We start from the raw sequence: 26,894 nt of genomic DNA, 5'->3' as shown, positions 1-26,894 counted from the left end.
AACTGCCTGAAGTTTGTTAAAAACCAATATTTTAATTAAAAATTGTGAAGTTTTTAAAGGTTTTGAAGAAACCAGCCTGTCCTGTGCTGAGGGAAGATCCTCTTATAGTTAAAACACAGGAAACGAATGAGAGAATCAAAAGGTCAGTTCTCACAAGGGGTTTCCCTGGAGACCTGCAGTGTTTTTGGTGTTGAACAGTATATTCACAAGTGGTCTCAAAAGGGGAGCAGAGAACACACACCATCAGCTTCCTTAAGGGAATAAGAAATAAAAAAGGAGAAATTGAGTTGCAGAGGGAACTCTCAGCACCAAAAAACTGGATGAACAAATGGCCATTGAAAATCAGTGATTTAAAATAATGTACATGGGGAAAACAATCTTCCATAAGCAGTTGCTGGGGGCTCTGAACTGGCTGCAACCACCCAGGAAAGATGATGTGGGAATTAGCACAGATGGTTCCATGAAAAAGGGACTGTCAGCTCTTTGCTTAGGAACCATCAAGAAAGCAAAAGGACTGCTAATGGTTCCAGAGGAAGGAAACAAAAGCATGTATATGCCAGAATACAGTGCACAGGCTTCTTGAATAGTCTGGTTAGTCTGGATCTTCCATCTTGGAAGAATAAACTGTATCAGCAAAAGGTGAGGAAAGGGCACCAGGCTATGTCTGTGCACCTGATAAGCTGTGTGGACCTGCTGACAGATTTCTTAGCTGTTTCCTGTGACTTCCCACTGCATCATGGTTTAAAGCCAGGAGGAGATGTAGCTCATTTGAAACTGGTCTGGTTATGTAGTATTTATACAGCACAGACGTGTGTGAGACTTACCACCTCTGTTAGAAAGGTACTGACTCGACTCTTGAGGTTGCTGTTTGGCCCACATCTCCTGTTGAACCTACAAAACCCATCTCAGCATGCAGAACAACGTACCTCATTGAAGAGCAGCTCCCTTCTCTGCTGTTTCCTGAGATCCATCTTCTTCACAGCGACCTGCTTCCCTGTGTGCTTCTCAGTGGCGATGCAGACGATGCCCGTGGAGCCCTCCCCGATCTTGATGAAGTTGTCCAAGTACTCCCGGGGGTCACCGGGGCTGACCACAAGCTGCAGGGCAGCTCTGAACTGTTCATGGGACACCCTGGAGGGCTGCTGGTCTGAGGAGGATCCCCAGCTGGGTGGAGGATAAGCACTTGATGTGATACTTGGCGAGCTGGGGTAGGAGGCGGTGGAAATATAGGGAGAGCCGGGCTGGAGAGGTGGCTGGTGATAGTGGGATGCTTTGTGGTAGACCAGAGGGTACTGGTAGCTGCTGCTTGAATAGCTGACTTTGCTCTGACTTTGAGGTAGCTTTACTGGGCCCCTGGGGTAGGTGTCTGATCCAGAGAGCGTTGGGCTAACGACAAGCTGCGCTCGATCATAATCCACCTGCAATGTAAAAGCAGACAAGTGAACATGGGTGAACAGACATCTACCTGCTTGTTGTCCATCCACTCAGCTTGGTTTTGGCACCCCCGGAGGTCCTCAGTGGTGCTGGCACCATGTGCTCCTGCATGTACCTGTTCTCAACATGACACTGCTGCCCTGTATCTGAAAAAAGATTTTTAGACCATTGGGCTGCTGTGTTCTCATCAGCACTAAAATGAGGCCAGGGAAAAACCTCAAAATCTTTGGTGCATCTCAGGTCCACTCTTCTGTCCAGATACCTGTTTGTAGACACAAAAATCTTTGTTTAATGGAAGTGTACGCTCCAAGAAATGTATTTGCTTCATATCTGCAGTGCCCTGCAGGCTCCCTGGGCCATTTCACCCAAGAATTCATTCCTCTCATAACCAGCAGCCCTTTGGCAAATTCCAGTTTCACAGAACCCTTGACTGGTTTGGGTTGGAAGGGACCTTAAAGATCACCCAGTTCCAACCCTCTGCCACAGGCAGGGGCAGCTTCCACTAGAGCAGGTTGCTCCAAGCCCCTGTGTCCAACCTGGCCTTGAACACTGCCAGGGATGGGGCAGCCCCAGCTTCTCTGGGCACCCTGTGCCAGCACCTCAGCACCCTCACAGGGAAGAACTTCCTAATATTTAATCTAAATCTATCCTCTTGTTATCCTCAGAAGCTGTATGACATGGGGCAGTCTTGTAAGAACACGTACCTTCCACACATTCTCCAAATGGCAACAAACAGAATCAAGCATTAAAGGGACAAGGAGATCAATTTGTGCCCTTCCTTTCAAATACAAATTCCTGCATTTTGACCCTCAGTCCTGATTCTTTCCTTATGCTTTTCTCCAGCAATTCAGGGATGACGCAAACTCTCCTTTTCAGAGGTGTTGGTACCCTGAACCCCCCCATCCCCCCCTGCCATGCCCTGCTACTGGCTGCTGCTTGAGTGACTGCATACATGAGAATGATGAAGAGCCTAATTCAATTTACCATTTCTTAAAACACTTTCCACAGTGACACACGACTTAACTGCAGTGTCAGAAACCCACTAATTTTCAGCCGAAATCAGAGACAATTGCAGAGCAAATTATCCCGATGGGAGGTCTTGCTCATTCGCAGGTTCCTTTCTTCCTTTTTATTTTCCAAGCTTTTCTCTGCCTTTTTACACTGAAAGAAAATGAATACTTCACATTCACACACGTAATAGTTTGCTTCTCTCCAAATTAAAAAACCCAAGAGATTAAAAAAGGATGTAAGACCAAAAACTCCATCCAAAACCAAAATACATATTTTCCCCCTGGAAAAGAGCGTCTTCCCATTTACAGTACAACACATGTGACTCCTGCTGACGTGTGGAGCATCTCAGGGCAGGGGGGTGCTTTGACACAGGCTCATGATGTAGCACAATTACAAATAATTATGGCAATGAGTTCATTTAATCAATCAATTTTGGTGGCGGAGCACAGGGGTGGACAGAGCAGCAAACTCTACACCGCTCACGGTTGCTGCTATTGCTGCTGGCCTCCGGCCAGGAGTCCCTGATCCATGTTAGTTAAACGCACATTAATCTGAATTTGGCAGTGTAATCAAGGACCCAACTGAACTGTGAAATTGAATTCTGCGGTGGAACATCATTTGACCATTTTGTGCTAAGACTGCAGAAAAAAAAAAGAACAAAAATCTGCCGCAGCATCAATTTATCACCGTAGGCTGCTGCACAGCGAGGAGGAGTTTCGAGCTGGAGTCGCCTCCGAGCACAGTATTATTCCTACCTCATGCATGAGCCGGGCATGCCTGTCTCTTCATTCCACGTGAGGTTTAGCAGGGAAGAGGGAATGCCTCTCCAGAGGGGCTGCTCAGAGATTTCCCTTAGAAACGTGAAGCTGGAGTCTGCTTCCGTCTGAGGCTCGCACGCTGACAGCCACCAGCCATATGGAGCATCCAGCGAGCACGTACCAGTGCTGTACAGCCACCTCCTAGGATGCTGGCTTTGTTCAAGCAAAACATCCATGATTACAGCCATAATTCCACTTAGGCAGGCAGGGGTAGCCATAAAATAGAAGAGGGTCAGAGACGTCATGAATTTTGTGATGGACATTACATCTGCCAAGCTAATTAACACGGAGAAGTGCTCAGATGGTTTGGTGGAGGGAGGGGAACTCAATCTAGCCCTGTCCTATACATCTGTGTATGTAGAGACACATAAATTATTGCTTTGGCTGTAAACACACCATTTTCTTTTAACTACTGAGATGGGGAAAGCCTTGTGTAGAAATTCAAGCTGGATTAATCCACACCAATGAATTATTTGAGGTTTCACCCATGCTTGATATTTCTGGGCATATCCTAAGCCTAACACATTGGCAAAAGTGAATTCTGCAGTGAAATTTTAAAGTGAAAATTCAGGGGTTTGGGGTGCTTGCTAAGAATTGGTGAGCTTAGCTTTGCAGTGCAATGTAAGCCCACTCACGTCCTGAACCCCCTGAAATCTTACAAAAAACCAGGAGCTGTAATAAGTAAATCATCTGAACCTCTCCTCTGAGGCTGTGTCCTGGCGCAGTGCTTCACATCATGGCAAAATCGAACACACTTTATCCCACTGTTAATTCTATTTCTGCTACCAAATGCAGTTACCTATTGAAGGGAAATTCTTTAAGTACTACAAAGGAGAAGAAACCAGCCCTGTGCTTATTCAAGATGAGGTCAAAGGAGCAGATGAAGCTCTGACACAACATCCATCACGGCGCCACGGGTGCAAGGCAATACCCTGCTGCTGCTGGCTGCTGCTGGCTGCTGCTGGCTGCTGCATCGGCAGCCATGTCTTTTTGTTGTTAAAAGGTGGATGTAACACCATGTTTAAACTTATTTTGGTTTCCACTCTGATGACAGCGATGCCTGTTTTGTTCTGCATGTGTAGGAAACACAACTGCTTGTTCTCAAGGGGTACCTTCTCCTCAAGGCAGACTTTCAGCTGCGCGGGTGTCCCCATGCACTCTGCAGTGGGACTGTGGCAGAAACAGCAGTCACAGCCCATACCTCCCTAGCTGAGCGTGAGCCCCTTGGTGACATGGGCTCACCTTCCAGTAAACATAAAATGGATTTCTGTTTGATGAGGTTTCAGTTTGCCCAATTAAAAGGTATGGAAGGGATGGTCTGTAAATCACACAGAGACTGCACACAGAATGGCTACTCTCCAGCGTTTCACTGGTGGAAAAGTCCAAGACTCCCTATTCCACGCATTCATGGAAATCTATTGGCATGTGAGTGAGAAAACGGAAAACTGGAGAGGGTTTCTTATAGCAAGGGCTTGGCTCTGCCTTCACCAGGCTGGAACTGTCCTCCTGGCTCAAAGTGTCTGCAAAACATGCAGAGTACCTGCTACGTTACAGCAGCACGAGGTAGTGAAGGGGAAAGCAGAAATCACAGCCCCTTGGAGGAGGAACAGGACAGTGTCACTGAATGCTGTTACTGAAAAACGACAGGGAAAGGAGCTTTGAAATAACAGGATCCAGTGCAAAAAGTTAAGAGGGCTGCCTGTGATGAAGAGGAGGGTAACAAGAAACATGCAGTACAGGGTGTCCAAAAATAAGCAGATCTGGTGGGACGAGTTTGATATGGTGTGATGATACCGAGTTCCCTCTGTGCTATGAGGGTAACAGAGCAGATGCCGTGACCCCGTGCAAGCATTACTGGAGTTAGCCTGTAGGAATAGGAGAGCAGGTGGGTAACATGGAGTGGGATTCAAGGTAACCAAATTTGAGGCTCCGGCTTCCTACGCCTCCATGGTCCCACTTGCACAGCAGTGGCCAAGCCCAGCACAGTGGAAGTCTTCTGATGTGATGCCTCTGAAATCACTGACGATGAAACAGGCCAGATATTTATCTGACATCTCCCACCTGCAAATATCACTGAACTAAGTCTGCTCTTCACAGCCTCAAGCCAAACTGAACATCTTTGTTAAACGCATTTTGAAGCCACACATTTGTGCCTGCAGACTTTTTCACTGCTTACTTTTCTCCTCTTTTAATTATACTCTAAAGCCAATCTCACTTGTAAAATATCTGATCTGAGACCTGATTCTCATTTAGTAAGCCCATTTGATGAACCATTATCTTACTAATGCCTCCTTGTAAAGAAGATTCTTCAGCAATCATCCAAGACAAGAAACTGCTATTCACTTCCAGGAGCTGTGGACAGGTTTGGGAATTGAAACTGCTGCATTTAACAGTGAATCATCAAGTTTCAATACACCAAGGCTGTAGGAGTGTTTTCGATGCTCTCGGGAGAGGAACAGCTCACAGTGAATCTTGCACAGAGGCATCTTCTTGTTTTTTATGGAAGTTGTTAGTGCATTTTAATGGGATATTTTTCTAAGTGTCTGGAGTGCTTTGAGTCCTGTAAAATACACCTCCGTCTTCTGCCCTGCTGAATGCTGTAAAACTGGCGGGAGCAGGCACAAGAGAGTCCGTGAATTACTAGATTTGTCCTCCTTTCTAAACTCTGACAAAATGATTGCTTTCAATGAAGGAAATGGCAGATAGCCTACCCCAGGCTTTTCTCACAACTTCCAGAATCCACATTTAATGCCACTCTTCGGTGCACAGTTAACTTTGCACATGCATCCTTCCCACCACTCCCTGAGCTCAGAAAAGGCATGCAGAGACCTGGTAGCTTTCCTACTCCCCCCATGATTTATCCTTGACCTCCAAAGCCCAGCTCTGTGCTTTAATGCAACGTGCAATAAAAATGCATCGCTCTCCCTTTACCACGGGGCACTGATGATAACTGCACACCACGATCACTGAAGCAGCCAAAGCCTGAGCAAGGCATAGGGCTATTGTAGATTGGCAGAGACCTCTGACTTCTCCTGGGTCTGCAGCTGGACAAAACCACATTGCCACTGCACAGAGCCAGTAAGAAAATGTACTATTCAGCTCATCATCAAACAGCAGAGTAGATCTCACGCCTAACAAACTACCTACTTTAGCCTATTTGTAAGTCACAGCAACCCAACAGTTTCAGCCCTGGAAAAATGAGCTATCATCTCGGTGCCCGTTGCTAGGGGAACTCGGAGATGTTCAATGCAATCTACACTGAAGAAAAACATCTCTTGCAGAGTATTAGATGTTTAAGGAGGTCATCTTTGTAGCTATGTGACTAGACTTTGAAGAAAAGCGTTATACTCTGAACAAATAGTCACAGCAAACTGTTGCGAGTAGGGCAGGACAGCTTGTGTGGGTATTATGTGACTTAGAAAAGGCAGAGCAGGCCAGAGTTGTGCAGAGGAGCTGCGTGTAGCTATCATGGTTGAAATGCTTTTTTGCACCTTAACCCTTTTTTTTTAAACTACATCTAAAATGTCTTGGGTGAGAGAAGCTCCTTTGATTTAATTTCACTGCTTAAAAACAAAGCAGAGAGGGGTAAACCTGTACTCTCATTAGCAGCAAAGACTTACTAAACCTTGTAATATAAATATAGCATAAAGACAGTATAAATATTAAAACACAGAGGTTTTGCACAATAACAACTGAAATACAAAAGTATCTGATACACAAACCAGACCAGCTTCTCAGATCCCAGTGAGATCTGCACAGGCTTACGGACTCCCAATGCTACAACAACTGCCACAGAATTTGGAGTTATTTGGAATCCCAAGTAGAACACCCAGAAGCTGGGGATGTCACGTTACCTTGGGGATGCCTGCTGCAGTTTCGGACAAGCGGGGGTAGGTGTAGGAGCTGTAGGAATGTCCTTGCTGGTGTGCTTTAAAGGCGCTTGCTCCATAGGGCATGGCTGGCTCCTGTAGACCGGAACCTGACCTGGACCTCTGCCTCATCGTTGGCTGAGGGCTCGCTGGGTCCACGTAGGATGACTTTGGCCTCTTGTCGTAATCATCCTTGCCCAGGCCATGTCCCCAGTCGCTATCGCTGTACTCCAGCCTCTCCTTGGGGCACTCGCTCTGCACCGACGCTCGGGATGGGGTGTAAGGAAAGGGATCTCTATAGTCCAGGGAGGATCCACTGGGGATCCGCTGATACTCCAGCTTTAGGCCACCATATTCCAGCGGTTTGGGCTTTGTCTCCAGGTGTGCATGGTAGTCTGGGAGGAACCTGGACAGGTCTGACTGCAGGGGTGTCACTTCAGAGTAATAGACATCCCGGGAAGTCACCTTCATCATGTGCCCGTTCTGCTTGGCGGCATAGCTCCCTTTGTAGTACCTGTCTAGCTCTTCCCCGTAAACAGTCTTGTCCCGATACCTCTCCACGACATAGTCTGTTGTAGTGTCTGACTCACTGGAGTACTGGGAATACGTGATATAACCATTTTCCTCCTGGTGCCTTGGCACATGGTTTGCGTTTCCTTGGTGGTGGGTGGGAGGACTTTCCTTCCGCAGGGAATTGGATCGGGTCACTGAGATATTGTCAAACTCTTCCAGCAGGCCATTGATTGACGTATCCTTTCGAGGCTTATTCCCTCGAACAATAGTCTGGGAATAAAAAATTGCTTTGATTAAACACTGATTTTCCATTTCTGACCAAGGCAATCACCGAAAAGAAAGTCTGTGATTCCTCCCAAAATACCCATAGTGACGTGTTATGTTCTTCAGTCACATACCTCAGAACAATCCACTGCTAGAAAAAAAAATCTTAGTAAATAGTTACAACAGGATATGCAGAAAGGAATAAACAGAGAGGGTTTAAATTCAGTGTACATCATAAGCTGAGATTTGGCATGCAACCCCAAGACACTCTAAAAAAAGCCCAGTTTAAGAGGTGGGTGTTCAGCAGCCAACAGCAGAGACGTCTGAAAACATTACTTCTTGTTATTTGTTATTACTCAGTTGTCTACAAGAAGCCAAACTGGTGGGCTGAATCTGTCAGGGTATGGATAAACTAAAAGAAAACCATTCAGTGGTCACTTCTACACGTCATCATAACGAGCTGTTGGAATGGGAAGTAGCATGCAGGTTAGTAGGCACTGGGTTTGGTTGTTTTTTACAGAACAGTATGTTTCTGGATAGCAGAATTTCCACTGGAGATTGTCTTTTAGTTAACATAGCATGAGACACTTGGGAAAGAGGGGAAAATACTTTACATCTCCTTCTTACAATATACAGCATTCAGCAAACCTCTGTGCACAACCATGGCTTTGGGACACCTGCATCACAGATGCCATGTCGTGGCAGTGCTGGTGGCCCTGTTTGTGTCCTAATATTGCAAAAGTCCTCTATGCATCCCCCAGCCATGGATGATGAGCACTACAGATAGGAAGTTGTTCCCACTGATTGCCCACAGGCCCCTGCCTACCTCGACTCCTTTCTGTCCGATACACTGGTGCTCCTGGTAGGATGGAAGGCAAGCAGTGCTTGGTTACAGCTCTCCTTCAAGAAAGATTGACTGTTTTTAGCTAGTACCATCTGAAGTCTGTAACACGTGGTTGCATCCATTTTTCAGCAGCTGACTCCCACTGAGCACTGCTTCACATTTATAAACACCCCACAAGAATAAGATGTACAGATTGAGGGCCAGGGTCGTAAATCAGTGCAGCTCTACTGAAAACACATTTACTGTGCTGATTCACTTCAGCTAAATATCTACAGCTGTATTTTAACTTGATGAGTTTTTAAACAAAGTGACGGTGGTCAACCCAAGGGGATCTCATAGAATTACAGACTACTTTGGGTTGGAAAGGACCTAAGATCATCCAGTTCCAACCCTCTGCCATGGGCAGGGATGCCTCGCACTAGACCATGTTGCCTCTGCAAGCTGTAGCCTCCCTACGTTGCTTGCCAGCTGTGGCATATTAGATGCCAACCATGGTCTTCTATCAGATGCTGACTGTGGCCTATCACACACCAGCCATGGCATACTGGATGCTGCCTGTGGTGTCCAGTTTGGCCACTGGCCCTTGATTGCAACACCAACGAAGGAGTTGCTCTGCCCTCCTCTGCTGCTCAACCCTTGCTTGAAAGCATGGAAGGGCTCAAACGTTGTCAAAATATGTATCTCATCACTAAGAAAACCACTTTTTCACAAAATCAACATTAATTTACTTCCCTGTTATTTAGCAAAGGGCAGCTGAGAAAAAAAAGGCTACAAGCAAAGCAGTCCTGCCCTCACACTGATCCCTGCTCTGATTTATGTTCATAATTGCTTGCCTAGTTTGCTATTTTGAAGCTAGTGATACTGAAACAATTGGACAGCAAAAATAAGGGACAGCAAATATATCACTCCTTTTGCCTCCGAAGCCTTTCAGCAAGACAAGAGGAATTGGTTTCATTCCGCTACAGCCTCCTTGGCAGCATGACTGCACGATCATTCATATTTAATTATCACATAATAAACCAGCAACATTTGACAATGAAATGCTTATAATTGAAAACAAGATTGAAATACCCAACTGCCACCCCGTTTCCCCTGAGCAAATGCATGCCAAGGAATAAAACACCAATTTAATACTCTCTGTGGGACTGGCCTTCACAAAGGAGACGTTTCCTGCACCAACCTGTGCTCTGCCTGCATAAAAGGACCTTGGAGCCAGAGGGAGCCCATGGGAGCAGAGCAGCCTCTTTGGATACAGGAAAGATGCTCTCTGGAAGGAGGATTTTTAGATATTAGAAGAATGCAGTTGAGGGTTTATGTGTTAGGGAATTCACAGATGACAAACCCCTGCAGTTTAGGGATTTTCTGCAGTCAGGTGCATGCTTGGGATTAGGATGATTTCAGTAAAATGTTCTTGCAAGAAACACTGATGTTCCAAAAAAAACATTTGCCACCAAAGCCCTAGTCTGATGATGCAGCCTTGGTTAGTGCTGGGACCTCAGTGCTGTCTCATCCCCACTGATGAAGTTAAGGGGATTAAGAACTAAAACCCTTTTCTTTTCTCCAACACTTTGAGGACAATCCCTGGCAACCGCTGACTTGCAAGGCTGTAATTCCCATTTGCTTCAGGCTCCCCTCTACAAGTAAATTAAAAGGGCCAGTGTAAATGGAGGATAAAACTTACCTATTCCAGAGGCATGCGTCCTACAGCACAGTCAGTGGTTTATTACTAACAATTATCAATACTACCAGTTATGATAATAGTTCATTATTAACAACAAAACCAGTATTTGTATTTACTTTGGCTTGTTTTTAAGCACTTCCCTTATATGAAAGGACATACACCTGTTGAGATGCCCGCTGGCTGAATCAGACAGTCTATATGAGCTTGCTTTTTCCCAAGGAAGAATCTAGTGTTATTCCTATTAAAAGAACACTATTGTCCATAGAGCAGATGATTTGGGAAGCGTTTCACCAAGACCCTGTGAAATACACTATATTGTCAAGTATTTTTCTACCTGAATAGAACTTATGATGTTTATACACAAACCTGAAATACAGCGGGTGCTTTCCTTATGGGCAGAAAAATTTACTAGGCTTAAAACCCAAATTAATATCCCAAAGCAAGTATTATTCTGTAATAGTAATTGCTCTGTAAAGCTGCCCACAGAGCATCAAAAATTAAGTAATAAAATCAGAGAAGATGTTATAAAGAATGAAACATATTTTGTACCACGTTAACCTGTCCTGAAGTCATTCACTACAGAGAAAGTGTGTTTTGGGGGCTCGCCTGCACCTGCAGCTTTCCTGGAAAGCACAGTATTTGCAGAAAGAAGCCAGAGATTGAGAACTGCCATAATCATGGCCCAAATTCCCAAACCTGAAAGACTAATGTTAGCACCAGGGCCAGAAGGTTCAAAGGTGGAAAGAACAAACTGCTGCTGTTGGGGTCTCGGTTAGGGAATGCGGACTGGTTACTGCACCACCAGGCTGTGTGCTGCATCAGTGAGCAGAGGGAAAACCTCCAGGGACTGACATACAACATCAGGAATCACAGATGATGAGAAACTGCAGCTGTAAGTTAAGAAGCAAAACAAAAACCTTAAAAGAAAATGCAACAGAAATAGGCTACATCGAAAGTGATATAAACAGTTGCCCTGGTAGTTTGTTTCATAGGAACTAGACTAAGTTTTGCAATTTTAAAGGTTTTATAAACTGAAAAGAATATCATGTTTTGATAGAAGGAGGGAATTCTATTTTTATATGTATTCTGAATCTATACAGACTTTTTTCCTAATTTTTTAAATGACTTACTGGTCTCCAAATGTTTAAACTTAAGGAATTTTCATAGTTGCTCAGGAGAAATAGACAGCTATTATTCACAAAAAATGCATTATTCACAAAGGCTGACGGGTTAAGCTTTGTTTCTGTCTATTGAGACCATGTAACAGAAACCTGCACCCAACACGTGATCAACAGAGATCAAGTCCTACGACTCCACCAAGGTGCAGCTTTCACTGGGTTCACCACGGAGAGATGGGATTTGCCACAGTCAATACCCCACATTTATTAAAGGACATTTCTCAGTGCACTGTGCAGTTTAGGAGGGATAAAAGTTATAACAGATGAAGGAGTGCTGGGGAATTTTATGCTGTCGTTACCATCATATGTTAAAATCAACGGGGCGCAATCTCTGTGCATTAAAACACAGTAGTCTGAAGCTGTAGCTCTCATTTCCATTGCTCTCTGGACACGTTTGGTGTTTCCTCTGGAGCCCAGTGACAGTAGACATCCTTCATGGTGTTTCTGCAGCGGTCTGTCCTCTGGTGATAAGCTATAATGGATCTGTCTGCAAGAAATGCTGTCTTGCCTTGTTTCCAAAAGGAGATGAAAAACAGCTTCTGCGCTGAAATGCTGTATTAACCTTGACAATAATGAACTGGGTAATTAACTGTTTTGCCCTAATATGACCTTGCATTTATTGTCTTCAAAACTACCATACTTCACACACTCGTTAAGAATATATCATCCTTTGTCCTCTCTGAGCTGTGCTTTCAGAAGTCAATGAGGATTTAAAATCTCTGTGATGCGCAGGGTGAAAAAAAAGGGTTTTAAAGGAAATATCACCCTTATAAACAGCCATTCTAAACTGGTTTTGCTTCTATCTCACCTCTCCCCTCATTTGCACTATATATAAACTAAAAACACAGCCTGTGCATATGTGAAAATCAATTTTTTCTCAAGAAAAGGTGGATAAAGCACAGCTGGTGAAAGCAATCTAATAAGTGATGGATGTGTTGGTATTATGTTGCAAGACATTCAAAGTATTTGAAGCTGTGTTTATGACACCTCATTTTACTCCTCAGCATAAGCAAATGTGGACAGAACTACCTTGGGAGAAAAACTGACCCTTGTCATCATGTCAGAAGGAAAACTCTGGCTTCCCCTTTAAATAACACAGTCTTATAGCTACTGTCAAGGGTGTAAGAGGTGTCAGGGGTCTGCATTTGATCTGTTCTCACCAGACAAGAGGCTGTGAGATCTCAGACCAAGCACAATCCTTAGAGGACCTCAAAGGAGCTGGAGACACTCAAAACTCTCAGAGATGGCTGCACATGTGCAGCAAAACCCTGCTCTTTCCAGCAGCCCATGGCCTGCATGGGGTGGGCTCCTCACCTCAGGCTAAATCGGAAGCTTGAGCTGCCATCTTGAGGGCTGACACAAAGACCAGGCTGAAAAGGAAAGATGGGAGATGAGAGATAAAGACCTGCTCATGGTCTTGAATGGATGACTTTACACTGATGAAGGAGAAAAAGCACTGGCAGCGGAAGGCCCAGCAAGTGGGGAGCTCAGCTGGGATGCAGGATGGCTGTTTCCAAGTAATTGAGCCCACTGTGTCATTTGAGGTTTTTCTCCATTGAATATTCAGAGCCATCCTTGTGATCCTACTGTGCTCCAGTGAATGCTTAATTGCACCTGAATGGGGAAGCTTCACAAGAAAGGACTAACAAACATTTCTGTACCTCCATCCCCTTTCCCCCACCTGATGATGGCATCATGGCAGGTTGTACTTCCCATGCTCATGGCAGATGCACTCAACCAGCGCTGCATTGCCATCTGCAGATGAGCTTGTGCATCAACCTTGGACATTAGATAAAAGACTGTGTTTAACAGAAAATGCACAAGTCCTGTCAATTTCTTTGGACAAAAGGGGCTTGGAGACAGAATTAAGGATTTAGAATCATAGAACGGTTTGGGTTGGGAAGGACCTTAAGATCATCTAGTTCCAACCCCCCTGCCATGGGCAGGGACACCTCACACTAGACCATGTCACCCAAGGCTCTGTCCTATCTGGCCTTGAACACTGCCAGGGATGATGGGGCATTCACCACTTTTTTGGGCAGACTGTTCCAGCGCCTCAGCACCCTCACAGAGAAGAACTTCTTCCTTATAGCTAACCTGAACTTCCCCTGTTTAAGTGTGAACCCATCACCCCTTGTCCTATTGCTGCAGTCCCTGATGAAGAGTCCCTCTCCAGCATCCTTGTAGTCCCCTTCAGACACTGGAAGCTGCTCTGAGGTCTCCACGCAGCTTCTCTTCTCCAGGCTGAACAGCCCCAACTTTCTCAGACTGTAAAGATAATAATAATAATAATCCTGTAAATAATATCAAACATTAAGAAGGAAGCTCAGGGTGTTTGGGCCATCCAGCAATACCCTGGAAACATGCCTTCTGCAACAGGAACTCATCAGACACGTGGTGAGAAACGGTGCTGGATGGGAAGAGATGTCATTTATCACTCTGCACCCTCCAGGAGAATCCTACGGGATCTGCTCCAGTTCTGATCTGTCTACCAAATGGCTATTACTCAGAGTTAGTCACAAGGAATATACAACAGACACGAAAGTATGTCAGAACATTTCTTCCTGAAGCCTGTAATTTAGAGCTTGGTTTACACCTGGAAACCTCAGAGTTTATGTAACTCCTGTTATGAATTCCTTCCCAATATATTCTCAGTCTCCCATAGAAATGATAATAATAAAAAGGAAATAATCATTTCTGATATCCCACAGTCCCCCCCTTGGGGAGGGATTTCTGCAAACTCCACCAGTGTTAGACACCTCAGCTGAGTGAGGAGGTCTGGACCAAACATGTACTTTAAACCGCAGAGTCACCCAGCAAAACCAGGAACATGAAACAGTGTCACTTGCTCCTTGCCTTGAACTGTCTGAGCACGTGAGCCATGATCCTGTCTCATGAATTTCTCTAATCCCTCTCTAGGAGATGCAGAAATCTAAGAGCTATCCCAAACAGAAAAGAGCTCTTTGGGATGGCTCTTAGACAGAACCTTTTCCATGCACAGGAGAAATTAAATATAAATGAAAGCCTCTGAAGTAAAATCCAGCCAAGTCCACCTCTGTGGTTTTGCTACCTGGTAGGGCAGAAGCTCCCAGACATGAGCCCAGGGGTGCTGCAGGATGTGCCATGTCTGGGATGTGCTCATCACCAGAGCTGACTCAAACATCACTGGATATGAAAAAGCAGGTTTTGCTCTGGCCACCACTACCATTTGACAAGTTTTTCACCTCCTGACAGATGCCAACAGCAGCAGAGCACACAGTTTCTTCTTTGTGTTATGACAGAAGAGGCAACTGATGTTTGTACTAACACCTCACCACAGGTAACACTGTGCTTTCCAAGGGGAAACTGCAGGCAGCATCAGTTCAGAAATACCTCCCTCAGAGAGGCTGTTTTACCTTTTCTGTATGAAGTCCCCCATCATTCTGCTTTCCTTAGTATCAGACTAGAGATGCTAAGCCTGGGGAGTATAATGCCGGGCTATTCAATGGCTGTGTTATTTCAGGACTGTGCCCTTGTCTCTGTACTGAATTCAATAGAGTGAAAAAGTAAATCATTCTCACCACTTCTCCTCTGGAGAAAGGATGGGTCCCAGAGACTCCTTCCTATTAATCCACCTGTAGAAAAGTATCTCCCTCTTGCTTCTGCAAGTGTTACCTGACAAAACACTGCAGCTGGGCTGACTGTTTTCATGGGGCTTGTCCATAGGGGCTGGACCAAGCAGGTCAGATGAGCCGTTGTCGTAAGGTTCCTGCTGCTGCCAACAAGCTACACTGAGACCTCTGAAATATGCCTGTCTATGCTGCAGCCACATTTCTGAACACACTGCTGCATAGCAAAGTCACTGCAGAGCAGACAGCTGAGCTTGGTAACCTGCAGTCCTCATCTAATGTACGTCCAACACTGTCACATTCATTAACCCAGTAGTGGCAACAGCACAGGACGGGAGAGAAACTGGGAGAACGTTGGCATGGCCTCATGTTAACTGATGAAAGCTGTAAATGATGATCATAGAATCACAGAATGGTTTGGATTGGACCTTAAGATCATCCAGTTCCAACCCCTTCCACGAGAGCAGGTTGCCCCAAGCCCCATCCAACCTGCCCCTGAACCCTGCCAGGGATGGGGCAGCCACAGCTTCTCTGGGCCCATTCTATCATGATGATGATGATTTATATTGATGATGTAGAAATGAAAAACATATATTACTCAACGGCTCAAAATACAGGCACAACTAAAGGTCTGGGAGAGATGTAATATGCTGAACACTAGTGCCAGCTGTTTAAAAGTCTTCAAAAGTCAAATAATGGAAAACTACAAAAAAGGCTAACTTAAACAGCACTGTGTAATTTGTCACCCTCGCAGCAGTTTCAGAAGTTAGTTGCCATACCAACAAGAGCAACATTTCATTATAATCACATTCACCAGCAATTCTTTTGTCATTTTAAAATATAGCAACTTTAACAAAACATTTAATTTAAAAATTCCACTGAAATACCTATATTCTTGTAACTTCTCCTTCTTGTCTTTTTTAAATACACAAACACGGTTGTTATATGTCATTTGAAATGCTATTAGAGAATATTAAATGTCAAAAATAATCATTCTGGGTTTGCTTAAAATAGGAGGTATGTGCAGTTTTGTATGTAATATGTGTACACAGATCTCTCAGACACACAACAATGAGAGTGAAATGTGACACAGAAGTTTCAGTTTGAGCAAGAAAGTTAGCGTACTTCCTACTGATGAGTTATACAAGCACTTCACAGGTAGAAGAATGGAGAAATCTCAAACCCATGGATTTTCTATTTCATAGGACTGAGGACACTTCAAATTCTCTTTTCTCCCAAGATGGAATGAAAAAGCAAAGTGTCCCACAAGGTGGAATTCCTCAAAAACATTAACTGCAGGAATTTTAACTGCAGTCGGAATAATGCTGTATTTTCTTAAGGCTGACGGCAATTGTTTCAGCATAACAATGCACAAAGTAGACCTGCTAAGCCAAAAAGCTGTTATCAAGCCACACCAAAGACAGTATTTTTTTGGCTACATTCTGGATAAAATCTGTCCATCAATGTCAAATTAACATTTTCTGGCAGAAAAAGATCACTGACTTGGAAAGCCTGTGGCCAGCCCTGTTGATGAACGCCAGCAGGACCAGGTATCTTATTCTCATGACATCTGTAACGTCAAGACAGAAGCAGACTGGAAACTCCTGACATGGACTCGTGACTCAGGACCAAAGTTTGCTGCAGGCAGGGCTGTGTGTCACTTGGACAGGCTTATTGTCCAAATAAAAATGACAGAATTAAGGGCAGTTAATATAAAGCAATGAAGCTCCAGTGTCTCTAACTGGTACCTCAGCGTGGTTTGCGTCTGGATTACTGCACTAGGGGCAAGATGTGGGAATGGCACCTTAAGCACTACATACAGCTCTCCATCCTCAGCCACGATGTAGATGCAGGGAACAGGAGATGAAGCAAGGGGCAGTGGCAATCCTTGTGCCTCCTTCAGTTCTGGCATCACCCCTTTTTAAGCAAAATACATTGCAAAAATGTACCTTAAACCAGGTGTGAACTGACACTGCTGCCCATAGCCTTCAACTTGGTGCAAGCACTCACATAAGCGGAGGAACTGCAGGGCAGTGAGATAACAGAGGACCCTACAGGGGCTTGGGGCAAACCCACGTGGTTGTAGAGTGTTCTGTATCAGCCAGTTGTCCTTCATCTAATATTTGCAGCCTAGACTGCTCTTTTCCCAGGTTTTTATGTGGGGGAGGTGTGAGGAAAACAAAACCCACTTTTTCTCTACAAAAGCACAAGAAATTGCAAGGATTAAACAAACACTCAACCACCTCTTCCCCAAAAAACTTCAGCTTTGATAACCTACCTCTACACTTCACCATGTGGGTCTCCCACATGGTGCTAACACTGAAGAGCCCATTGGCACTGCTTCTATGGCAGAGTCAGTATTATATATCTACACACAATTAGCACTGGGAACTGGTGGGACACAACATCATTTAAGTCTTACAAGGCTGATATGCATTAAGAAGAAGTCTTTCTACTTGCAGATTTTATTCTAGGGGCCAGCAAGGCATTAGTGTGGGATTTTCATGGGGAGAGGAGCCCTACAGTAGGGAGGGTGGTATAAAAGACAGTGCCCCATCATTTCAGTCTTGCACACCACGCTCACCACCAAGCTCACTACCATTTATTGTAATGACCACCATGGTGCAGGGGTACTGACTGTCACTATAGATAATGCAGTCAGCTCTCAACCAACACCACCAATTCAAAGAGCCTGCAGAGAGGGACAGTCTGTAATCCCTAAAGTCGCACCAGAGCATAAATCATCTTTGTAGCTCAGATGACGTTTCCCCGGATGAGGTTCCCCTTGTGCCCCCAACATACCCATTAACAAATGCAAGGTTGATGGAACATTAACCCAATTAATGATCCCAGTGCTCTTCTCCCAGTGAAAGATTTCTGGCTGAGGTTTGACTGAGCTTTCTGAAATACTTACGTAAATTCCAGTGTGACAAAATCTTATGCTAGGGAAGTAACTGCCTTCATCTGACAACTCTGGCCGTGGGGCACTCGCTTAGGAGGGCAGAGGCTCTTGGGTCACTCTGCTGTGGTCACAGTCATCTCCCTGCTTTTAATTAAAATGAGGGTTTTGACAATGTGATCATTTAGAAGGAACCATTTAAATTGTATTACCTTTTGTAGCGATTTACCACAGTGAAAGAGGCTGTATATAGGGCAGATGCTTGAAGACAAAGTCAACATTCCTGTTTCAGTGTACAGAGGCCAGCTCCAGGAACTCCTTGTGCTCTGCCAGCCGTGGTGCAGGGCTGTGAATTACCTTCCCACTTCATAAATCATCAGGCGGAGGCAGCGAGCGGAAGAAGATGCTGATGAGTGCCTCAGTCCCAAGTGCTGCGCTTCGCAGATCGATGGGGCTCATCTCCCATGAGCCCAGCCAAGTACGGCTCAGGTCAGACAGTCACTGCAATCACAGCCCTGTGTTTGGGATTAGCACACGCAGGAAGGGTGGGATGATGTGCTGGCCGTGCAGCAGAATAGGAACCATCAAGGTGCAGGAGATCACCCTGCAGCCAGTGTCCTGCTAAAATATGCCTCAGTCCCACGGCCTTAAAAACAGTGAAGAAGTTTCAAGGTACTTCATCACTAAAATTGTGCGTTCCTGGCCACACATACATATAAGGTGTGCTTTTCAGCCTGACTGATGTCTTTGAGCATTATGGGCTCCTTCATCTTCTCCTGAAAGCTCACTCTCTTTATCAGCAAAATAAAAACACTAAATAATTTCATATGCATAGTGAATTGCAGTATTCTTTCTTCCAAGAAAGTATGTTAGTTTTTCTTTTCAAGGACAGCTATTAAATAGGAATGCCCTAAGTAAGTATTACTAACTCCCACTGAGCCATTTTCACCTGCAAACATGGCCATAAAGCAAAGAGTATTCCTGTGTAGAAATCTAAGCATTAGGTGGAATTTACAAGGGAGGTGAGAGAGGAAAGACATGAGCCACTTCCTGAGCTGATGGTTTAATTACTCACTCTCGTAAACAAGAAGTGCAAATCAAACACCTTCTTGATGGGGACAAACTGAGGCAGAAGACTTCAGAGGATGCTCTCTCCGCAGCAGAGCTCACAGGGACGATGCTCAGCACAGCACCACAATGGCTCATTTATGAGAAACATCTGAGGGTAATCTCGATTTGATTCGATTTGCTGGGCTGTGCCGCCGCCAAGTGCACCGTCCCCAGCGGCAGATTGGGCCTGACATGCTTAATATATTAATCTGCCTGACAAAGTCCTGCTCCCTCCCCTTCCTCCAGCCCCCCAGACAGCACGGGAAGTCGGGAAGAAGGAGCCACTGCTGATAACAGAGAAATGGGGCTGCTCCCCCTGACCCATCAATGGGAGTCAGACCCAATTTCCTGCTCCAGAGTGTATTCCCAGGGTGCTTCATAAAAGCCGGTGTGTTTAAACTGGTTTTCTATGCCTATATATCCCAATGCTCTTGGAAAATACTACTTCATATGGAAGCATAAGTCTTAGCAGTGAGGATCTTCACTTGTGCTGTGCTTGATGGGAATTATTAAATGCAAACTAGGACAGAGGTAGCAATTACTGTTTTGTTCAGACTACAGAAATGTACAATTCAGTAAAACACACAATCCCTTGCTGTTCTTTTAACTGATAGCTAACTAAAGCTTGTTGGATCTGATCCTGGCAATTAAAAAGCAGAAATGATCATCCTAAATACTTCTGTTCACTTTTCTCTCTCAAAAGACCTCTACCTTTTTTTTCTGGCCCACACAGTTTATGCCACAGACAACAGAAAAGGATTTAAAAGTCTCTGCAGGCAAGGCAACGTTGTTCCCCGTAATACACAGCACTTGTTTGGTGTAATTGGATCCTGTGTGAAGGGGAAGACAAGAAAGAGCGAGCAGCAAAGCACTTTCAAATCCTAGAGAGCCACCAAACCCCAGATCTAATCATGTCAGAGCAGGAGACAGAAGAAACACATTTACTCCTGGAGCTTTGGCTCCACAGGTAAGTGAGCTGCTCGGTAACATTATTTCCCCCTGATCCTACTGATCTTCTGAGCTAAACTCTGCTGGGATTGAATAAATCTGGCTGTTTGGTTACAAACGGGACTATAATCAGAATGGTTATAGTCCAAATCCAAAATTTCTGTTTTGAATTACAATGGACCACAGCAAGTTCAACAGTAGACAAATATATCATGCAGAATGTGTGGTTACTGAATGATTATTGCTATTACATGTTAAATGGAAATGTAAGTAGCAAACACTGCCCTTGTGCTGATGTAGAGTGCAAATGCTGAGTGACCAATTTTGTATGGAAAACCCCTCCACGGACCTGTCCTGAAGTGGGCTAAAACCTCTGCCTTGAACAAATGCCATTGGGATGCCCACGCAGGTTTCTCATTGCTCCTGCTGGCTGGGTGTGCTTTTGACACGCAGGGACATGAACTTCCAGAGACTTCTTGCTGCCACCTAGTGTTACCCACCGACACAGTGAGCGAGCAGAGATTTCTAACATCACTGCAACAGTGCACCTGAGGGACTTCAGCAGTGCTAGTGGAGGTTTGGCTAATCCACAGAGCAAGAAACCTCCTATGCTCCATGGGTGTTTTACTCCAGCAGCATCACCTTACTTATTTATTTAACCATTTATTTTCCATGCTCTGCTCAGGGGATCACTGCCACGGTACAGACACCAGAAGAATCCTACCACTGCAGCAGCCACCCCGAAGCATCACCTCCACCTGCACGGCCCTTCATGGGTCCAAGCCCTGCTTCTAGGCCCAGAGATCTTTTGGGTCAGTGTGGGGAAAGTTTGGGAGGCAAAAAGCTTGGCTAAACAAATGAAAAGGAAACAACCGCCGTGTTAGCAGTGATGGAGCCAGAGCCCTCCACCTCCAGGCAGGAAGCTGGGAGCATGGCTCATTTCTCTGGGCAGGCAAGCCAGCGAGAGTTGTTACTGGAACACTCTGCTATAGATTTGTCTTCAGAGACTAACTTCCACGTTAAAAAAAGAACCTGATTACGAGTGTCCTTGCTCAGGATCTAATTCCTGGCTCATTTCAGGTTATAGAGTGCTACCTGGAGAGTATTCCCAGACTGGTATTCCCAGGAGACCAGATTCAATTTCTGAAATGCTGATACTAAGTTTGCCCTTTTTATGTGTAGACCTATAGGTTAACGTGGGTTTTGAGCTCTAAAGCAGGCTTGTCCACCTCAGCAGATGTAGATTGTGAACTCTAAATTTACCTGTAATCTTTACTCAGTATACTGAAAAGGTCTGCACACCCATAGAAGCTTCCATTCATTCTTGCTCTTGCAAGATTCCTCCAACACAAATACTACCTAAAATCCCAACGTGCTGATGCAAACAGTGTTTAAAAACATTCTTTTACTAATCATATTGGAGAAAACTACTTTTACCACTGAAGTCTGTGATCTATATTATTGTCTGCTCTTGCTGCAGGCCCAAGCAAAGTAACAGGATCCTATCTCATGAGCAGACCAATTCAAATCAATGCCAACTGTTGCATGAACAAAGCTTATTCAGATAATGAAGGAATTCTGAACAACACCCTTAGATCTGCACACTGCAGACAGCAAAACTCTGACACTGCTCCAGGGAAGAGCTCAAGGAACTCAGGTGGTCTGTGCAGGTCTAGGTGCAAGCCTACCTCCAAGTGTCTGCAGAAGGAGGGTATCAGTAGCACAAGCTCCTCTGATGATGTCAAGGACCTTTTAAAAGAGGTACATGATCAGCAGATAACTGATTATCACCTCTCCAAGGCAGTGGGACAAAATGATGCATTTAAAGCCTTAGTGCAGTGCTGAACTTGACTATATGGTCCAACATGGACCACAGCATTGTTCCCTACCCACCATTATCTTAGCTAGTTAGAGGGACCACCTCTAGAAACCACATTTCTGCAGGCATTACCTGTGGGTTATCTGAGCACATTTAAAGGACAGAAATAGAATGGAATGTGAAAACACTTACAATATTTATTTTGTGTGCTAGGTGTTTCTCTAGGATGGCCACGTCCTGCTTGAAAACCCTGATGTTGTGTCTACAGTTCGGTTGCAGACAGACCCTCCAACCAAGTATCTTGGTCAGAAAAATTATGTGTATAGTTGATTTTCTGGTTCATGAAGAATGGAGGATTATTTTGTGTTTTGAGTCAAGCTGAAATGATAAGATGCTCGTTTTTCTTCTCCAAATGAGGCTCTAGAAAAACAATTTCAGGTCAGGCTGGATCAAGTGCTTCAATGCTGCGAAACGCAATGGTAGGAATACAAAAGAGCTGCTGCTAGAAAGCTGATCAGGAACTTTGCTGTTCAGAAAGCCTGGAACTCAAAACTGTAAAGAGGAACTGAGAATGCACCAGTTAAAAGCACTTAGAGGAGGTGTTTCCTTAGGCTAGAACAGAATAGAGTATTTCAGTTGCAAGGGACCTACAACAATCATTTAGTCCAACTGCCTGAGCAATCCGGGGCTGCCCAAGTTAAAGCACTTTATGAAGGGCATGGTCCAAATGCCTCTTAAACACTGCCAGGCTTGGCTTCATTTTATGATGACTCTGGGCTGGCAGTGTGACACTGCAGTTAAAACTCCACACACCAGTTGATGTTCTTTTGACAGAGATGAGAAGATGTATTTATGTCACTGAATGTAAGTGACATGGGTAAGGAGAAGGCCCGAGGAGGGTGCAAGGAAAAGAGAAACTCAGATTAGTGGAGAATAGCACTCCTGTCCCTTAGCTTTTGTTCTCTATCCCAGGGTCCATCGGTAGCTCCTGCCATGATGGTACCAAAAGACAAGTTGCTATAGAAGACCTGCTTCCTGGGGCAGTATTTTGATAGAAAAACCTGAAACAAACAATTTCTGATCTCCAGAATGTATCTTCTTCTAACTGACACTCCTTACGGTGAAACTGCACTTCCTGTAAAATTAACTACTCATCTGAAAAATTTCTTCTTATTCTTTTATTCAGGCATTTTCCTCTCTTGTTGAACTCAATTTCACTGGAAACACCAATATTCTTCCAAAGGGCATACTTAAAAACCTGTAATTTTCCGAACTCAATCAGAAGTAACACCAGAAGTTCCCTCTGTACAATCTAGCACATATGAGAACATATTAACCTAGTGATATAAGTGATAAAAAACTTCTGAGCTGTGTACTTGCATTTATTCATATTATGGCTGCTTTTTTTATCTGTACACAGTGACAGATTTCCTGCAAGATCATACAAAATTGGCACCTTGGCTCTCCTCACACAGTGAATCACAGTAAGACACATCCATGGACACTAGGTGGCATATTTGTATTGTATCTCCGCAGGGGAGTATGGATATTAACTGAAGTCGTATTGCCACATAAAAACCTGGTGAATCAAACAGCCCTCAAGAGTGAAGCATTATTCCTTTGGAAAAAATCCTTCTACTTAAATTAAGTTCCAGTAGTTTCTTCTGGCACCATGCAGCATCAAACACACTCCTGTTTAGTGATCGACATTAACTGAAAGTGGGGCTGCCTTACAGGATAGAATCACAGAATGGTTTGGGTTGGAAAGGACCTTAAAGATCATCTAATTCCAACTCCCTGCCATAGGCAGGGACGCCTCATACAGACCATGCTGCCCAAGGCCCTGTCCAACCTGGCCTTGAACACTGCCAGGGATGGAGCATTTACCACTTCTTTGGGCAACCTGTTCCAGTGCCTCAGCACCCTCACAGTAAAGAACTGCAAATAACTGCAAATCTGACCATAACCACTTGCAGAGAAGAAAGTCACAGAAGACCTTAGGCTGGAAGGGACCTCTGCAGGTCATCCAGTCCAACCTCCTGCTCAGAGCAGGGCTAGTCAAAGTCCAGTCAGGCTGCTAAGAGCACTGCCCATCAAGTTTTTGCCCCCTTTCTACAATTACCTGACAGAAGGATGAAGAGAGGAGGGGGCTGGTCTCTTCTCCCAAGTAACAAGTGATAGGACAAGAGGAAATGGCCTCAAGCTGCGCCAGGAGAGGTTTAGACTGGATATTAGTAAAAATGTCTTCCCCAGAGGGTGCTCAAGCATTGGAACAGGCTGCCCAGGGCAGTGCTGGAGTCACCGTCCCTGCAACTGTTCAAAACCCATGTAGATGAGGCCCTCAGTGACGTGGGTTAGTGGTGGCCTTGGCAGTGCTGGGGAATGGTTGGACTTGATGATCTTGAAGGTCTTTTCCAACTGAGTTGATTCTGTGATTCCATGAAAAGCTGAGATCCCACAGTCCCTCGAGGCTGCTGTGCTGCTGCTCAACCACGACTGCTGGCAAAACATCCTCCTTCTACCCAGGATTCCCTATGCTGCAATGTGTTGGCTCTCGCCCTTTTCAGAGACACCCCCTCCACCTTCTCCCTGCTGAGTGTGAACCAGGCCCAATGTGCAACTGCAAAAAAGTGTGTAATTAGGAAACGTGAGTTCTTAAGCATGAATTTACAAGGAAAGCCCACGAGATGTCAGCAGTCTTCCAGGTCCTGTCCCAGCTGTGGGACGGGATGGGTTGGGATGGGAGCCAACCTCCTTTCAAGCAACAACTTCAGACAGTCCCATCTACAGAGGTACCACGGAAACAAGTAAAAAGAAGAAGCTATCAAGAAGGAGAAGTAAATACCTGGGAAGGTGAGGAAGAGAGGTCAGGACAACCATCACTTTGTCCATCTATGCCAAGCAGCAGGCAAAGCCTTTGAGCAGCTCTTGATCTCTAAACCCTCCTTTTCCTGGTCAGGCATCTCCCCTGTGTAATTCCACATGGGAGGAGAGGGCTGGGGGTTATCTAATGAGAGCTGGACATCTCTGACTGCTCAAGCCTGGACAAGGGATCTTCATCTCCTCTCTTTGAGGTCTTTGGCCACTCGGCACAACTGTACACGGCTCTGTGCAGACGCTCAGTGTCCTCCATCCGAAGAATAACCCCAGCCTGGTGTGTTTTCAGAAGAAAATGGCATTTTTTCCTCCAGTAACTTGACAGGAGTGAGGACACTCAGCTGTTCACTGCACTGGGAACATGAGAAGGGATTTCAACACGTCTCCAGTGCAGTCCTGCTCCCACTGGCAGCAGCAGACATTTAAGCATCTTAACAAAGCCAATGCTAAACTCTCATGGCAAAAATCCCCAAAGTAAGGGTTCTGGTGTTTGTTTTCCTAATATTTTGAGCACAATGGAGAAACAATGAAGTTTTGCTGCCTAAGGACAAGCCATTTGCTTAGTTACTGATTCTGAAGCTTTCCAAAACTCAAAGGGTGGCAACAAACTGAAGCTCCTGAATAGCGTTATGGTGATAGGCCAAGCATAGTGTGTGCTGAGGGCAACCATGCGAACCATGAGCTCCAGGTACACAGGACAACTACAGTGTACTGAAAGCAAGAGGGCTGAGAGGCCTGCTACCAGGATCTCAGGCTTCATGAAGCCTGTTTTAATATAGGAAGACACAGTTCACATTTTTCCTGCAGTTATTTCAGTGAAGAATCAGCCTTTTTTCAAGCCTCCCTGCCTCCGTAGCCCAAACCTATGAAGATCACTGCTGCTTTCCATTTCTCATGAAATTTTCTGCTGTGTTTTACCAGCTCAGGTTAGCATCTGAAAGCCACAAGAGCCTGCTGGTATCTGGGTCACCCACACTGTGCAGGGGAATCCCATTATTGTCTCTGCTCGTACTTGAAATGAATGAATTTGTCCAGTCAGCTCAAGCTTGGATTCAAATGCTGATATTACCATGACAAACCCCACCTACCACATGCAAAAGCACTACAAGCCTTTCATCCCAGCTAATGCAGAGGCAGGGCAATGACTTCCCCCAGGATATCTGGGAGGCCAGGGCACTGCCTCTTCATCACAACTGCTGCTGCCTTCGAATACAGAGAGAATATTTATCATTTACTGGTTTTACCCAAAGGGATACACTATGTACCATCAGATCCAATCTGCTTTGCAGACTGAGAAACAGGCAAACACCACTAACCAGGAAAACTGCAAAACCTATAGAGGAGAGTCCTTCACTTCCCCTGCTTCAGCTTTGGGTGAAGCCCAAAGCAAGTAAACACCAGTTCTGTCTCAAAAGCAAGAATTCATGCTCTCAAAGTCCACCTCTATGATCTGTGCTACTCTGCAGTCACAGAGGAGCATCTATTAGCAGGAACACTTCTGCCTCACACCATACAGGTAGTCAATACTGAAGTAATTGAATAGAGAATAATTTAGGAGTGCAGAACAGGGGAGTTACACAGCTGCTGCCTGACCTGAAACCACAGCACGAACTAACTCTGGCCAAATGCCTCGGCCTGACTTAATACTGTGACTCAGGATGTGATTACAAATCTTCTTCTCCTACACCTCAGTGCATTCACAAGTGGGTTAATTAAACTATCAACTGCTGGGTGGAAAAGAGGAAAGTTGTAAACACACATAAAGAATTCCATCTCAATTAAATGATTGTGCTGAACTAGTTCAACAACATGAGATATTCTGAGTTTTAAAGCGGCTGCAACTCAATTTCTCTCCATAAGTTGTATCAAAACAAGGCATGTGGATTCTTAACGAATATACAGGAAAATGATGCCCTGCAATAGAGTTCAAAGCAAATTCTCAGGTGACAGTCAATGCCTCTTAGTTGCTATTAAAATTAACCTGTCTTTTCTCACACTATCATGGAGGCCCATTTCAATAG

General features: G+C 44.9%; 1 protein-coding gene across 1 annotated transcript in view; it reads right to left on the bottom strand.

Moving 5' to 3' along the window:
* The window catches only part of PAK7 (p21 protein (Cdc42/Rac)-activated kinase 7), a 42,433-nt gene that overhangs the window by 9,566 nt on the left and 5,973 nt on the right, over window positions 1-26,894 (bottom strand). The window contains exons 3-4 of the mRNA XM_010014410.1: window positions 7,118-7,915; window positions 927-1,418 (exon numbers count right to left, since the gene is read on the bottom strand). Coding sequence (XP_010012712.1) covers window positions 927-1,418; window positions 7,118-7,915 — 1,290 coding nt within the window. The remainder of the gene's footprint in view (window positions 1-926; window positions 1,419-7,117; window positions 7,916-26,894) is intronic.

The sequence above is a fragment of the Nestor notabilis genome, unplaced genomic scaffold (genome assembly GCF_000696875.1).
Source record: "Nestor notabilis isolate BGI_N333 unplaced genomic scaffold, ASM69687v1 scaffold17155, whole genome shotgun sequence".
Lineage (NCBI taxonomy): Eukaryota > Metazoa > Chordata > Aves > Psittaciformes > Psittacidae > Nestor > Nestor notabilis.
This window is presented reverse-complemented; position numbering and strand designations above follow the sequence as displayed.